Source organism: Astatotilapia calliptera, chromosome 20 (genome assembly GCF_964374335.1).
Source record: "Astatotilapia calliptera chromosome 20, fAstCal68.1, whole genome shotgun sequence".
Classification (NCBI taxonomy): Eukaryota; Metazoa; Chordata; class Actinopteri; order Cichliformes; family Cichlidae; genus Astatotilapia; species Astatotilapia calliptera.
This window is the reverse complement of record NC_137441.1, coordinates 27,244,453-27,257,830: the sequence shown is the minus strand read 5'-3', so window position 1 is coordinate 27,257,830 and position 13,378 is coordinate 27,244,453. Positions and strand designations below refer to the sequence as shown.

The 13,378-nt window shown below is 42.1% G+C and overlaps 2 protein-coding genes across 5 annotated transcripts in view; both read right to left on the bottom strand.

Annotated features, from left to right (window-relative positions):
* mib2 (MIB E3 ubiquitin protein ligase 2) overlaps positions 1 to 5,537 on the bottom strand; it is a 36,053-nt gene extending 30,516 nt beyond the window's left edge. The window contains exon 1 of one of the 3 annotated variants that reach the window (XM_080294343.1): positions 5,379 to 5,537. Coding sequence is in view for 2 of the 3 variants with exons in the window: in XM_026153256.2 (XP_026009041.2) it covers positions 1,081 to 1,180 (100 nt within the window). In the remaining variant the exon portion in view is untranslated. Of the gene's footprint in view, positions 1 to 1,080; positions 1,529 to 4,350; positions 4,496 to 5,378 lie in introns of those variants that run through there. The other 2 variants (XM_026153258.2, XM_026153256.2) reach the window with 2 other exon arrangements.
* A 2,910-nt stretch (positions 5,538 to 8,447) lies between these two features.
* On the bottom strand, positions 8,448 to 13,378 carry ubiad1 (UbiA prenyltransferase domain containing 1). 2 transcript variants are annotated; one of them, XM_080295563.1, is made up of 3 exons: positions 13,240 to 13,378; positions 11,451 to 12,075; positions 8,448 to 9,383 (listed from the first exon to the last, which is right to left on the bottom strand). In XM_080295563.1, exons 2-3 carry the CDS (start codon positions 12,013 to 12,015, stop codon positions 8,896 to 8,898), a joined length of 1,053 nt encoding a protein of 350 aa, XP_080151689.1. In that variant the 5' UTR covers positions 12,016 to 12,075; positions 13,240 to 13,378; the 3' UTR covers positions 8,448 to 8,895. The 2 variants fall into 2 exon arrangements, with proteins under 2 accessions (XP_080151689.1, XP_026010318.1); XM_026154533.2 differs by having other exon boundaries at positions 13,135 to 13,356.

The following is a 13,378-nucleotide window of genomic DNA, read 5'->3' as shown; positions in this document are numbered from 1 at the left end:
CACAAAGAAAGAAAAACATACTGGCTGAGTGAGGTAAAGAAAAAACCTACACATAATCAGCGCAATTGACGACAGGCCTAAAGTACAGAATCAATGTGACTCAGCATTGATTCTGTACTTTAGGTATTTGTATATCAAAACATCCAGGCTGTACTAACCTCACCTGAAACATATGAACTTTTAAGTCTTATCTAGGCCAGTGTCCATTTATTTGATCGAGTTTAGTTCGCTTCACCAAGCACGCAGTGTTGTGACAGCTACTTCTAATAAACGCAAATGCCTGTGAGATGGGGAGAACAGTGATTAAACAACCGGCATTTGTGAATCGACACACTAAAATCCAAAAGCACTTGCATTACTTTGACAACACGTACATTAGCGTGATGCAGTGCCTGCAGGCCAGGACAAACATGTTTAGCCATTTATGTGACAGATTGGTTATAATCAAACAAAGATAGCAGCAGCCAAGCGGCCAGATGTCTGCCTCAGCACGACTGCTAGCTTTACTACAGATTGCAAAGACATGTGGCACAATTGTAGTAGCATGGCCGTGGACACATGCTGGCTGCATGTATGTTGCACATGATCAGTTTCTCTGTCTGGGAGCTAAACTATGAAATCAGGAAATATGTCTACCATATATTGCTGGGGTTTGAAATATGAACAGAATGACAGAATGGATTTCAATATTTTACACAAAAGGCAGGTAGCATTGCTTAAATGGACATCACTGAAGCTGCATCACTTGCTACATAATGCATACCCCATTTAGCTGGTTTACCTGTTGGTATAGTGATGTGCAGCAGGGTGAACACAGAGACCGACAAAAACAGGAAGGAGAGGAAGCAGCTCCTACATCCTGCTACATAAAAACATCAGAGAATGAAAAATAAGCTACCAGTGGTCCCACCAGCTTCCAGCAAGGAAAATATAAAACGCCTCTTCAGCACTGACGCCTCGTTCTGATGCACTCCCTGAATGAACCGGAGGAAGGAGGAGGAGGGTATACTGGGGGGCGGAGGAGTAGGACAGCCAGCATGTCTTTCAAGAGATATCATATGCACTTGCAAGCAGACTTACAGAACCAGCATCCTTCTGTAGTGTACAGACAAACAGGCTGTAGAGGATCAGAGCTGAAGGAAGAGGAGAGTGCCTTGCTGCTGGAGGATGCAGCCAGCATTTAGTCCTTTGTGCGTTGTGTCAGCAAGGATTACCGCCGTGGAGGAGGAGGAGGAGGAGGTGAGAGGGAGGAGGAAGGCCAGGAAAAGCGGCTGCCTGATGAGCGCTGCATTCAGCTTGACGTTCCCGTGGTCTCACATAAAAAACAGGCCAATGGGCTTTGCTCTGTAAAGGCTTCCTCTGATGCTATACTCCATCACTGAGGGACGTGAGCATCGGCAGCACGCATGTGAAGCTGACACGCTGTGTTTACAGAAACAAAAAAATAAATAAATGCAAAAACACATGCGCATCAAGCTCTGCATAAGGATGCACAGCCCTCTCTTTCATAGCCCGTGGGGACAACATTCGCTCTACTGCCAATAAGCAGACAAGCAAAGGACACAGAGCAGGGGGGAGGGGCATATGCTTCAGGGGGAGGGTCTGGATATTGTGTTTTGTGTTGGGAGATTGCTCAGGGAAATGGAAAGGGGTGGGGCTGGTTATGGTTTCTGATGAATGGGCATCTGCCACAATCCTCGTTTTTTGGGTTTTTTTTGAGTCGCAAACAGGTTTGTGCAACCACTGCTAGTCAGATAGCAACACCAGCCCAGAGATTCCTCCAAGCTCACACTGAGAAGAGACGGGCATTTGTGTGTGTGTGTGTGTGTGTGTGTGTGTGTGTGTGTGTGTGTGTGTGTGTGTGAGTGTGAGTGTGAGAGAGAGAGAGAGAGAGAGAGAGAGAGAGAGAGAGAGAGAGAGAGAGAGAGAGAGAGAGAGAGAGAGAGAGAGTAAGAGATTCCCAATGCTTTCCTAGCTTTGAACAATTATCTTCCAATGTGGCTACAGCTGTAGGAGACATCACCAATATGGATCCAAAAGTGAGCCAATGACACTCTGTCCATGCTAGCACACACATGAATGTACAGATAGTAATGCCAAGATGCGAAAAGACAAGTGCAAGCTTAGGAAGTACTTGAGACCCAGCCATATAATGAAGTTTATTACACCACTCTTGTAAACAAAGCTCCTGCTGTCTGTGTAATAGACATATATATATAAAAGGAAGCATTCAGTCACCCAGTTCCTCTTCCAGCAGACGCAAACACACACAAACATGTCATCAGATGTCACCAGACTGGGAGGACTGCTGAAATAAAAGCCTCGTTAGAGGCTGTGAAAAAAGATGTTTTAATATAGCTGCAAGACATGTCTGATCAACCAACTGTCCCAGCAGGTACACTGGCTTTATTTAGAACCTTGATTTTATTACAAAAGACAACAGGGAACAGCAAACACATTTAGCACTGCAAAGAATCAAACGCTCACTTCTATTTATGTCCTGGGTACTCAGGCCTGGAGTATGAGACCAAGGCGTCCTCACTGCTCAGTCCAAATGCGTGCCATGAATGCAAACATACTACAGATGAAACGGTATGGAAATTTAGTGTGATGATGAAAAATTATGAATGTTTGTTTTTCCACAGAGTGAAAACATTCATTCACTGTAATCATTTAAAGCTCCAGCACATCAGCCAAGTCTGATACTAGGTTATATCCAGTGACCCCCACCCCCCAGGAGTAATTCACAAAGCTACAAATTAGTCTTTAGAAAACTGTAGAAACTGCAATGAGCCCAACAAGTGGCATAAATACAGAGGAGGCTGTATCTGATTTTAACCCGTTTCTCCAGTTGCAACCCCTTTACAAGCGTAAAAACAAACAAATGCCAGGTTTGAAATAATAATATTTTGGTCAGATGACTTAACTATGCAACATGTTATGGTAATCAAAAGCTAAATAGAGCATGCAGACATGCAATTAATCTGGCAGCAGAAGAATCATGTGTAATTACAAGAGTGGGTTAAAAAAAGCCTTCTCAGCAATGCTCTCTGTGTTTCTGGACACCACAACCAAATCTGATTAAGTTTCCCCTTACACCCTTAAATGCAAATATAGCCACACTTTACTTTTTAGTGACACCCATCAATCAATTTCTTGACAGATCACAATGGCAGCAGGAAAGCTACCACAACACACAGACCACAAACACCCAGAGGTGGTCCAAGACCAGATGAGATCTAATAGCAGCAGTGTGTTCTTTGTCCAACCCAGGGTTTCCCCAAATTTGATGTGCCCAAAAAACTCAAATGCAAGGCAGTAGGGGCAATCCTGATCAGACACGGAAATCACTTAAAATGGTAACACAGGACACAATGGAGAAGCAACTCCTTCCACAAATTGGAGCTCTTTATCTTGGCTCACACTCAGCCCAGCCACTCCACAAAAAAACAGTCATTTTGGCAATTTACATTAGCAAATACAAGTACACTTTTAGCTCAGGATAACAGAAATAGTGACAGTTCAAACCTTCAACCTCAACCTCACGCTCCATTTCACCATCACTAGCTGTAAAAAAAAGATTCAGAAACACTGGAACGCCTTGGACCAGCTGATCCTGGCAGCTGTGGTTTTGGAAATGACAGAAAGCTGTTCCCAAAGGGAGAGCCAAAAGAAGATTTAGAAGACCGAGTGAGGGAGGTATTACCACGTGCTACCTTGTGAGGATTCAGGAAGCCACAACCAGACCTGGGAGGGTAACATCCTAGGTCAGGTCATTGTCCAAATTCGTCCATTCTCACATGCAGCACACAATGGGTAATGTCCAATTTCAACCACAATGTTTAATGTGCTCCAAACAGCACATCCACTGGGTAATGGTTAGCGAAGTTCTGGGCTGCAGTTTTCTTCACCTGAGGCGCTGTTCCATCCCAAGAAAAATTCTATTTTCTGGCACAAATGCTGCACTCTAAAACATCAGCAAAATTAGACTGTTTTTGACCTGTGGATTGCTACACTTTGTTAAACCCATTACTGCACTCGTGACACTAACATCAAGCTCTGCTATGCGATATTATGCATGCTTGTCAGCCAAAAATCCCCTTTTTTAGCTTAGTTAGAAAATCTACTTAAAAAGACAAGAAATGACAAGAGATGTGGAAACACTCAAAAGGTCACCATATTTTCCATCATTTACAGAATGTATCATTCCAGCCAACAATGATGGAAACACAAACCATAACAGGGTCACTGAAATCATTAATTCTAATAATTGCTATTTTAAAAAGGCCATGTGTTGAAGAAAGTTTCAAGCTTCTTCCAAAAGTTAAATCAAAGAGCATAATACCTTACCTTGGGTATTTCCACATAATATTTTCCCCATTTGTTCTCAAACGCAGTCAAGTGAACTGTTTCTCTAAAACACTAGCCACAACCGTGATGTAGGAAAGCGAGCAGGCGCTTCAGGTTATTACTGTAATGTAGATTTGTGGAACCAATAAGAGACAGAGACACAGCAGAGGGCTGAAACTATGCTGCCGAGTAGGTGTGGCTGTCCAGTTATATGACCAGTTGCTGCTCCAGTGTGAGGCAGCTGCAACTGAGCTCTGATTCATCACTAACAAATGACCAGAAAGATGACAGGTGTTAAAAAAACAAAAAACAGTGCCACAGTCTTAGCACCTGTCAGGATAACCAGACACTGCAACATCAATGACAAAATAATTTCTCTAACAGTGCCCATCATTCATTCTAATAGTTTTTATTCTTATGCTCCCACAGTTCTGTCTTTTTCAGCATTTTCAGTCAGGTGACAGTGAATATAAAGTTTGACCAATGCTGATGGATACAGTAAAACAACCATGACACCCAACAAACTGAAAGTAAGCCTCCTTGTTATCGACTCCCTGACCTCTCATGTGATGAAGGCGTGACACTAAACACCTCTCACAATTTGCCGGCTTAATTATAGCAAATGTTATACAGATTGTTACACTTTAAAGGCAGTCCAAAACTATTCGCTCTAGCTTAAGTGTGGCTTTTTTGAATTGACAACTGAAGTTCAAGCAGCTTCACCACAGTATAAAGATGCTGTGATTATAACAGGAAAATTAACGTAAGCCTTTCATCTTAAAGGCAGCTGGACAGACTCACATCTGTGTTCTTATTTAGTCAAAACTGTGCCGTGACACACACAGAGAGACCTTTTTTCCTCGGTAAAACAGTGACCAGAAATCAGCGTCGCTTTTTTAGGGATGGCTGGATTCTGCGTATTACTAGCTTCTCTAACGTTAATGCTAGCTAGCTAATTCATGTTTGCCCAACCTGTACTGGTATATTAAAAAAAAGAGGCAGCTTATTTTATAGGTGGAGCTACTCACCGGGTCTTTTCCACGAATTTATTTTGCAGTGAAATAAAATTCCATATTGCTGCCTGCTATCAACGCTGACATGGCTTGCTTCAAGGCAAATAAGTATTTACAATACTGAAAGCTTTTGCTGCACACAGCCATGACAACACGCCCATGCGTTGCGTCACTGGTGCTACCTTCACGTGCTCCTCGTGAAAAAGGAAACAAATCTTCATTCAAATACAAACTGTGTATACGATCATCGGCCACTTTATTGGGTATACCGGTTCAACAGTCACGTTAATTAAGATATCTGGACAGCCAACCCATCTTATATTATCAGCTATGGCAGCAACTCGAGGTGTTTGGGTAGATAGACATGGTCAAGACGAAGTTCAAACCAAGGATCAGAATAGGGACGAGTTGTGATTTAAGTGACTTTGAACGTGCCATGTCTAGTGGTGCCAGGATCTGAGTACTTCACACTGTTGATCTTCTTGGATTTTTCTGCACAACATGTTGTCTGATTAAAAATGTCTTGTTGATGACAGAGGTCAGGGCACAGTGACTGTAACTCGAGTAACCACTCGTTACAACCAATATATACAGAAGAGCATCTCTGAATGCAAAACAGCACAAACCGGCAACAGCAGCAGAAGACCACACTGGGTTCCCTTCCTGCCAGCTACAAAGAAGAGACTGAGGCCACAGTTCACAGAGGTCAAATTGGACAATAGGCGACAACTCCGCAGCAAGTGTGGGATACTGCCATGTAAACATGAACCTAAATCTCTGAGGTATGTTGTCAGCAACCTGCTGAATTTATGCCACAAAGAATTAAGGTACTTCTGAAGGCAATAGGAAGGTGTAACTAATGAAGTGGCCAGTAAGTGTGTTTTATAACGTTTGACTTCAAATAATAACCAATCACATTTGTCACCTGTGTAGCTTCAGTGCAAAGAAACAAGAACATTTGAAGTGATAATGCTATTTTTAAAAAAACAAAACAAACAAACTTGCTTTAGAAACACAATAAATGGGTTAAAGGGAAAGCAGAACTATTTGAAACAAGGTTATTTAACAGTCGTTCACTGAGCTGACTTATATTTCACGTGTCCTTCTCGTCACCTAAATGAAGTACAACGAGTCACATAAGCTAAATGTACCTTACAGTTCATCAGTATTTATAGGATGCCAACATTTCAATAGCATTTTCAATGCATAATGTTATGGTGCTCCACTGTTTACAGCATTTACCAGATGGGAGTGGCAGTTGTCAACATCCAGTTCATTTGCCCCTCATGTCTCTGGGCTATGGGTGGAAACTGCAGAATGCAGTATGGAGCCATGTAATTATTAAAGTAAAGCTCGGGACAGCCTTCCTAATGAAATTCAATTAAAGCACTCGACTCTTAACTGCACTGTAACTAAGGTTAAAGTGTAAAACTATCAGCTATGTTTAAGGACAAAGAAAAAGGAATACTGCAAACACGTCCAGTAAATAAAAAGTATTCAATTAAAAGAATAAAAATAAAGCTCCTTCTGCGATCTTTTATTTAAAATAACTTTCCACAGAGGCTGTGTTTTATCATCGGTCTTCTGCTAATATTCAAATTAGTGATACTCATAGAGTTTGATCATATAAGACATATAATATGTAAACAATTAGTCTAACACCGAGTCGTTACACCAAAACGTCAGAGAGCGCGTGAAATGTTTAATAACGCAAAGCCTGTGACAGCTTTCTGTGCCGGTTGTCCTAACACCTGTTCAATACTGCCCCCTGCTGGCCAGCTATGACCATGGTTTTTGTTGGGGGACAATATGCACTTGTTAATGAAACTTCAACATTATTGTATTAGAATCATATTTAGTGCCTGCTGTTAGAAATGTAATTTAGTGGAGTTATAGTGGCGTGGAGGAACAACTAGATGTGTCTGTGGGGGTTTTCAGTCATCCGGGTCATATTAAGAAGGCGACTTGTCTTCTTTATGGTGTTTTTGTTCTTTAGGAAATGTTTGACCACTGTGCCTTGTCATGTTAGCCAAGGCACAGAGTTGAAAGAAGAGCCACTTTGACATGATAAGACATCTGCTCTTAACCTCCTAGGACCTGGCGTCCATATATGTGGACATCACATTTTGGGTTATTTAGACCAAAATACTCAATCTTGCTCTACAAGAGCCTGATATCCACTTACGAGGACATTATACTGCTACTGTCCTATCGAAATTTTAAATGAACATCCTTATATGTTGCTCTCATTTTTCTTAGAAACAAAAATAAGGTAATTCTTTGTTTTTACATTCATCAGGTCCCAATCAGCCCAAATATCAAAGAGAAATTAAAACTGCATGCCATGAAAGAGTTCAGGTCTTAGGAGGTTAAAGGTTAAAGGTCCCTCCGTTGAGGATGCCAATGCTCAAGTTTTGAAGCAAGACCACAGATGGTTTGAAAGAGGAATAAGAGGTCAGCTATGTCCATCATTGAACAGAGGGAGCGGCTGCCCCCCTTCCCAAGCGCATTGTGTCATGTGATCTCAATAGATCACATGATAGGGTAAGGCAAGTTCTTCCAATGGTTTCACCTGAAACCTGTGGGTGGTGGTAACGACTCACACCTTGGCTCATGTGATGACAGTGGGTCAATGACCACCTCCTAAGCATAAAAAAAACACTAGAATTTAAATACCTTCGTGTCTCCACCTTTTGGTTTTAGAACTGAGGAAGCCCCTTGGAAGAGAGGTGAAACATCATCATCCCCAAAAAAAGAAACCCTAAAGAAGTTCAGTCACTTTTCTAAGTTCCTTAGACATGTAAATGATCTTTCCCCGTGGTATGAATAAGACTGTGCTACTAGTCATGCCAACTTTGTATCGCTCCAAGAACATGAGAGAAGTGTCCATATTATGAAGCATTAGTTGCTCTGTCATTATGCGTGATGCATTTTCTTTTTCATATTTGGAGGTTGTTTTTTTTCCCCCACCCAATGTAAAACTAAGGATTTCTAAGTGTTTAGTGATGTTTACTTATCTCAACCGATCTGGATTAAAGATGAGTAAGCAATCTTACCATTGATTCAAAGTGAAGACATGGCACATCAGTATGAGTAACTTTTATTACTGACAAAATACTATTAGGCTCTCCAAAATAAAAACCACAATGAACAAATTAAGAGTATGTACCATAATGAGAGGACAGCAATGGTTTACTGATGTTTGTAGGATCATGTTATATGTCATGTCTAGAAATATGGCAACAGTAGGTTTACTTTTAGTCTTTATATTATGAAAATGTTGCCCGCCCCTACAAATCAACACCAACACTTCGTACTTTTACCAACACATTACAGCAGGCTTAATACTCGATAAAAGCATCTTGATTATGTTTTCAGCATCCCGAAGGAGGAGCTAAGTCTGTTCAGGTCATAAATTAAACAATAAATTAAAGCCAGCGAGAGCCTTTAGACAGTTTTGTATGAATACAAATACAAATCAGTACGTAAACTAGTCAGTATTAAATCGACAAAATTTGAATTTTATACTAAATCACAGTAATGGCAGGCTGCCAGAAGGAGCCAGAATGATCCCGAATACATAGAAAAGTCCCATCAGGAGGTTGAGCTTGGCTGTTTTCTGGGGGATCTTGGCGTAGCATCGGCTCCTGAACTGCTTCTCCAGGGAGAAGGCCATGGGCAGCGTGAGCAGAGGCAGTGCCATGCTGATGGTGTAACGGGTGGCGAGGATGCAAAAGAGCACGTAAGGGACAAAGAGCAGGAGGTTGTAGAGGATGTAAGACAGCATAGGTCCAATGAGGATGGCCAGGGTGACGATCCCCGCTTGCTTGTCAGAGTCCATGTCTCGTGTGTTGTTGCTGTGGAGGATAGCTTCTGTGTTGAGGGCCAGCGGGACGGCATACACCAACGGGAGCACGGAGAGGTACCCGACCTGCACCGCGTGGGCAAACATGACTGCCAGTGGGCCGAAGGTAATGAGGATGACTACATCTCCCAGGGCCACATACTTGAGGCCAATGCCTGGAGAAGAAGAGAAAACAGGATCGGTCAAAAACAGCAAATTGAGTTCCACCGAGTCTCACAGTCAAAACTTTGGCAGTACATTTAAAAGAGTATTCCAGCAGTCTGGGTACTGCATTGTTAAAAAGTTTGGGTTAGTCTTAGTTTGGTCAGAATCATCACGATTTTTTTAAGCCTTTCATTAGTGCCTCACTGCCATGTAAAGTCTTTCAAGCCAGTTTGAAAAACTGACCAACTATTATCACACACTCACCAGTACCTACCACAGCCAGTAAACTGCTGTTTTTATATCAGTGATGTTCCCCAACACCAACTTTTTTCCCCTTAGCAGTGATCAAATTCCTAAAAACACATCACCGTTCATTCAAATGATGCATTTTACTTTATTATTTGTAATGGTAAAGTCTTTCAGGAATAAATGTAACCCTACACCTCTGCCTACTTCAGCCTGAGTGGATCTATGAATACCCGACCCCTCCACCACCTCACTGCAACTGACTCTACTTAAACACAATGTTAGAAATTTAAGTGATAGATAAAGTGATCCCTTAGCCTGACTATGTTATCAAACAGCCAATCTAGGAACCCACCAGCTAGTGTGCATACTGAAGCGTAATTTATCATCTGGACATATGGTGACTGGCTGAAAAGTGGAAGGGAATAGTGAAGAGAGTGACAGTGGAATACACATGGAACAGCAGAACTGCAAATAAATACAGAAAGAAAAGCACAGACAGTGGCTGCTTCACAGAGAAAACTTCGCTTTTCGCTGTGGCTCACTGACCAACACCACAAGCTGGAGTAACCCTTAGACCAGTTGTACGACATACTTTGTACATCGCCTCCATCTGACAACAGAAGCTCTCTGCAGGCATCCAGGCCATCCCTGAAGTGCCAGCAGTCAGCGAATGTGCCACCTCTCCTGGACCATAAATTCTGCCTGCAGTCCAACAGAGGCAACATGTGCACTGTCCACTAACACAGTGGTAAAAACAGTTACAAAAGTCCACTGCAGCTACTGTCTGCGTTTTTATTGCGGTTTCTTGGGTGCTTTTCCCCATTCCAACTGAACTTTGCTGTCAGTCCCTTCCTACTCCGGCCTACTTGATGCTTACATCCGCCATTTTCAGCAACGTGACGACGGGAGATGCACATCATGTTACATGGAAGGTTATGGTGTAGGCATCACTGTCCGAATGGAAACACGTACACAGATCCAACACATTTGCAGGCCCATAAATTCTGCTTAAGCTCAACAATCTTATAAGCACTCTGGTATAATCATAGTAAATTCAGGCCAATACTTTGTGTTGCATCTACCGCTCATTATTTAGCAAGGCAGAAATATTTTCAAAAGCCAATAAATAGTTACACTGTCATGAGATGATCTGGTTTTCAGACTGCATTAAAGCAAATCCAGTCCTTGTATGAAGTGTTTACCTTCATACGATTACATAAGACTACAAACAGAAACCAGAAAGCTTCTCATACCAAAACTCGTGTCCTTTGCATTTGCAGATATCTGGTAATAGAAGTTATTCAACATCTTGTGCTGGTAGACAAACATTTTTCCTGAAAATCAGCTCTGATAGGTTGACAGAAATGTTTTGTTACATATGAATCCTGATCACCTGAACTTTTTTTCCTAAAACAAAATAATATCACACTTAAAAAAAAAAAAAAAGTCCTGATGAAAATGCTTTCTGTTGGAAAGCATAAACGTCACCTCATGAAAAAATGTGACACATCTCTGTCATGTTTTTAAAGAAATGCTTTCTTAAAGGGCCAGTTCACCCAAATTCAACAAACAGGTAACTGTGGGGATGGGTTTTTTTGCCAGTTTTCAGTCATCTGTCTCTTAAACATCTGCCACCAGATTGTGAAATATATTTTTTCAGCGTTGAATCGCACCTCAATGATTTTAGGGTAGATGCACAGTACAAATTATCTGCAAAGCTATGAACCAAAAGTGACCCTCCAACAAATTGCATAGGACAGCTTAAATTTAAGATGTGTGTTGACAAACAGCTAAGCAGTGATTAATACTCAATTTAACGTTTCACTCACCACCGGTGTATAAGAAGGAGCTGGAGAGACCCCCAAAGTAAATTAGGGCTAGGTGCTCCAGCCTCAGCGTAGACAGGAAGAAAAGCAGAGTGGCACACAAGCACCCCAGAGAATATAACAAAGCGCCAAACATAACAACATCCTGTGGTGCCAGGATTTCGTCTACAAGAGTCCTATCATCACTCTTCTTGTGGTCAATCCCTTTGGAGAAGTCATAGTAGGTGTTTACAAGGTTACCCGCCCCGTGAACCACGAGGACGGCCACAGCACACACCATCAGAACGACCAAGTCCACGGAGCCATCCAGTTTGTACGCCAAGGCGCTGCCAAGGGCCACGGGCGTTAGTGAGGCGCTGAAGCTCCATGGCCTCAATGCTAGCACGTAGGCCGCACACTTGTGCCTTACATCCGAGGCAACGCGAGCCATCCTTGACATTTTGTTAGCAGGTGCAGGATGATTTTGCACAGAGTTACTCATACCAGTCGCCCATTGCTGGCCATTATGACCATTCGACCCTGCAAGTAAAAACGTTTCCGCCCTGCTTTGTTTCTGCTCTTTGGCCATTGTCCTTCAAGGCGGTCTGCAACACGAGCAATGTTCCTAAATGTTTCGAGTCTGGGATTTCTGCAAGAAACAAAAAACACAAAATATAAATTTACAAAATAGACACCTGACAGTGTTTACAAGACCACAGCCATCATATGAGCATGTCATTTCCAATACGCTAAACAAAGCCAGGTAGTAAACTTTAGTACTTTGAGGAAATACGTGCCTTTACCTTACACACAAAAGATCCCCAGTTTTAAGAAAGAAATGAATGCCAGCTTCAAGAGGTCACAACTTAGTACTCTTAGCTGTTTGAGTCTGACACATGTATTGGGTACATGGAGATTAAAAGCAGAAGCAAATATAACATATTGAAAAATAATCACCCAAAAGAGATCACATTATACAACAGTAACTCAACACTGAGAAAGCCCAATTATTAAAAAAAAATGTCTATAAGAGAGATTTAAAAAGACAGGGATGGCTAACAGAGTCTTGACTTGAAACCACAAGTTTATGGTATCATATGATTTCAATTATACTTTGACGGAAGTCCAGAGAGGGCCTTAAAAGTCATCATAAAAACAATCCAAAAGTTAAGCTAAACTAAAACAGGAGTGACATGCTATCCTGTTTTGGTTTTGGCGAAGAACTAAAAACTTTTACGCATTTTTTTCTAAAAGTTTCACACAGACTTTGTTACTGACGTCCACAACCACGTCACATCCTCCATCTTCTGGCAAATGTTCACACAGTTTAAGGCTGTTTGTAGACATGTACACACCATGTTGAGTTTGTTTGTTAAACTGCCATGAATTAATAAATACGAATTGCGTGAGAAATAGTCTCACTGAGTTCCGCGAAAGTAACGCCAGGGAATTTATTTTTAAGTGGGTACTTTAAAAGCCAAACTCCGGCTTACTGCCAATGCAAACTTCATTTGAAATTTGGGTGAAACTACCCTCGGGAGAAAAACGGCTCAGGTGCTACCCAGACAAGGACACGGCACTCAAAAGGGGGTAAACAACATGAGGCTAACGACTGAGATTATGGGATTAAAGCTAAGTGCTAGCCATCCGAGCTAATGGCTGTATGTACAGGGACGGAGGGGAGGAAATGTCTGACAGCAGTTCTTACCTGCTATGTTTTCAATATCCCACACACACCTGCACTCTCTCCACTTAAAACCATATTTCTCTTCAAGGTGAGCTCTGTGTTGCAGGAGGCAGTTAGAAAGCTTACGTGTCAGCTTCGACAGTACCCGACTGGCTGGCCACTGTAAAGCCTGCGAGACCAGACGGGTGCCATTTCCTCCGCCACGAGTGTAACCGCGTACAAAGGTCGAAGAAAACAAGCGTCGTAAAAAGGGTTCCGCCCTCCT

Bases quoted from the DNA above. Each gene is read 5' to 3' on its own strand.
- ubiad1 (XM_080295563.1), bottom strand. From the start codon at position 12,015: ATGGCCAAAGAGCAGAAACAAAGCAGGGCGGAAACGTTTTTACTTGCA. The intron at 9,384-11,450 runs GTGAGTGAAACG...CTTCTTCTCCAG, and splicing joins CTCCTTCTTATACACCGGTG to GCATTGGCCTCAAGTATGTG.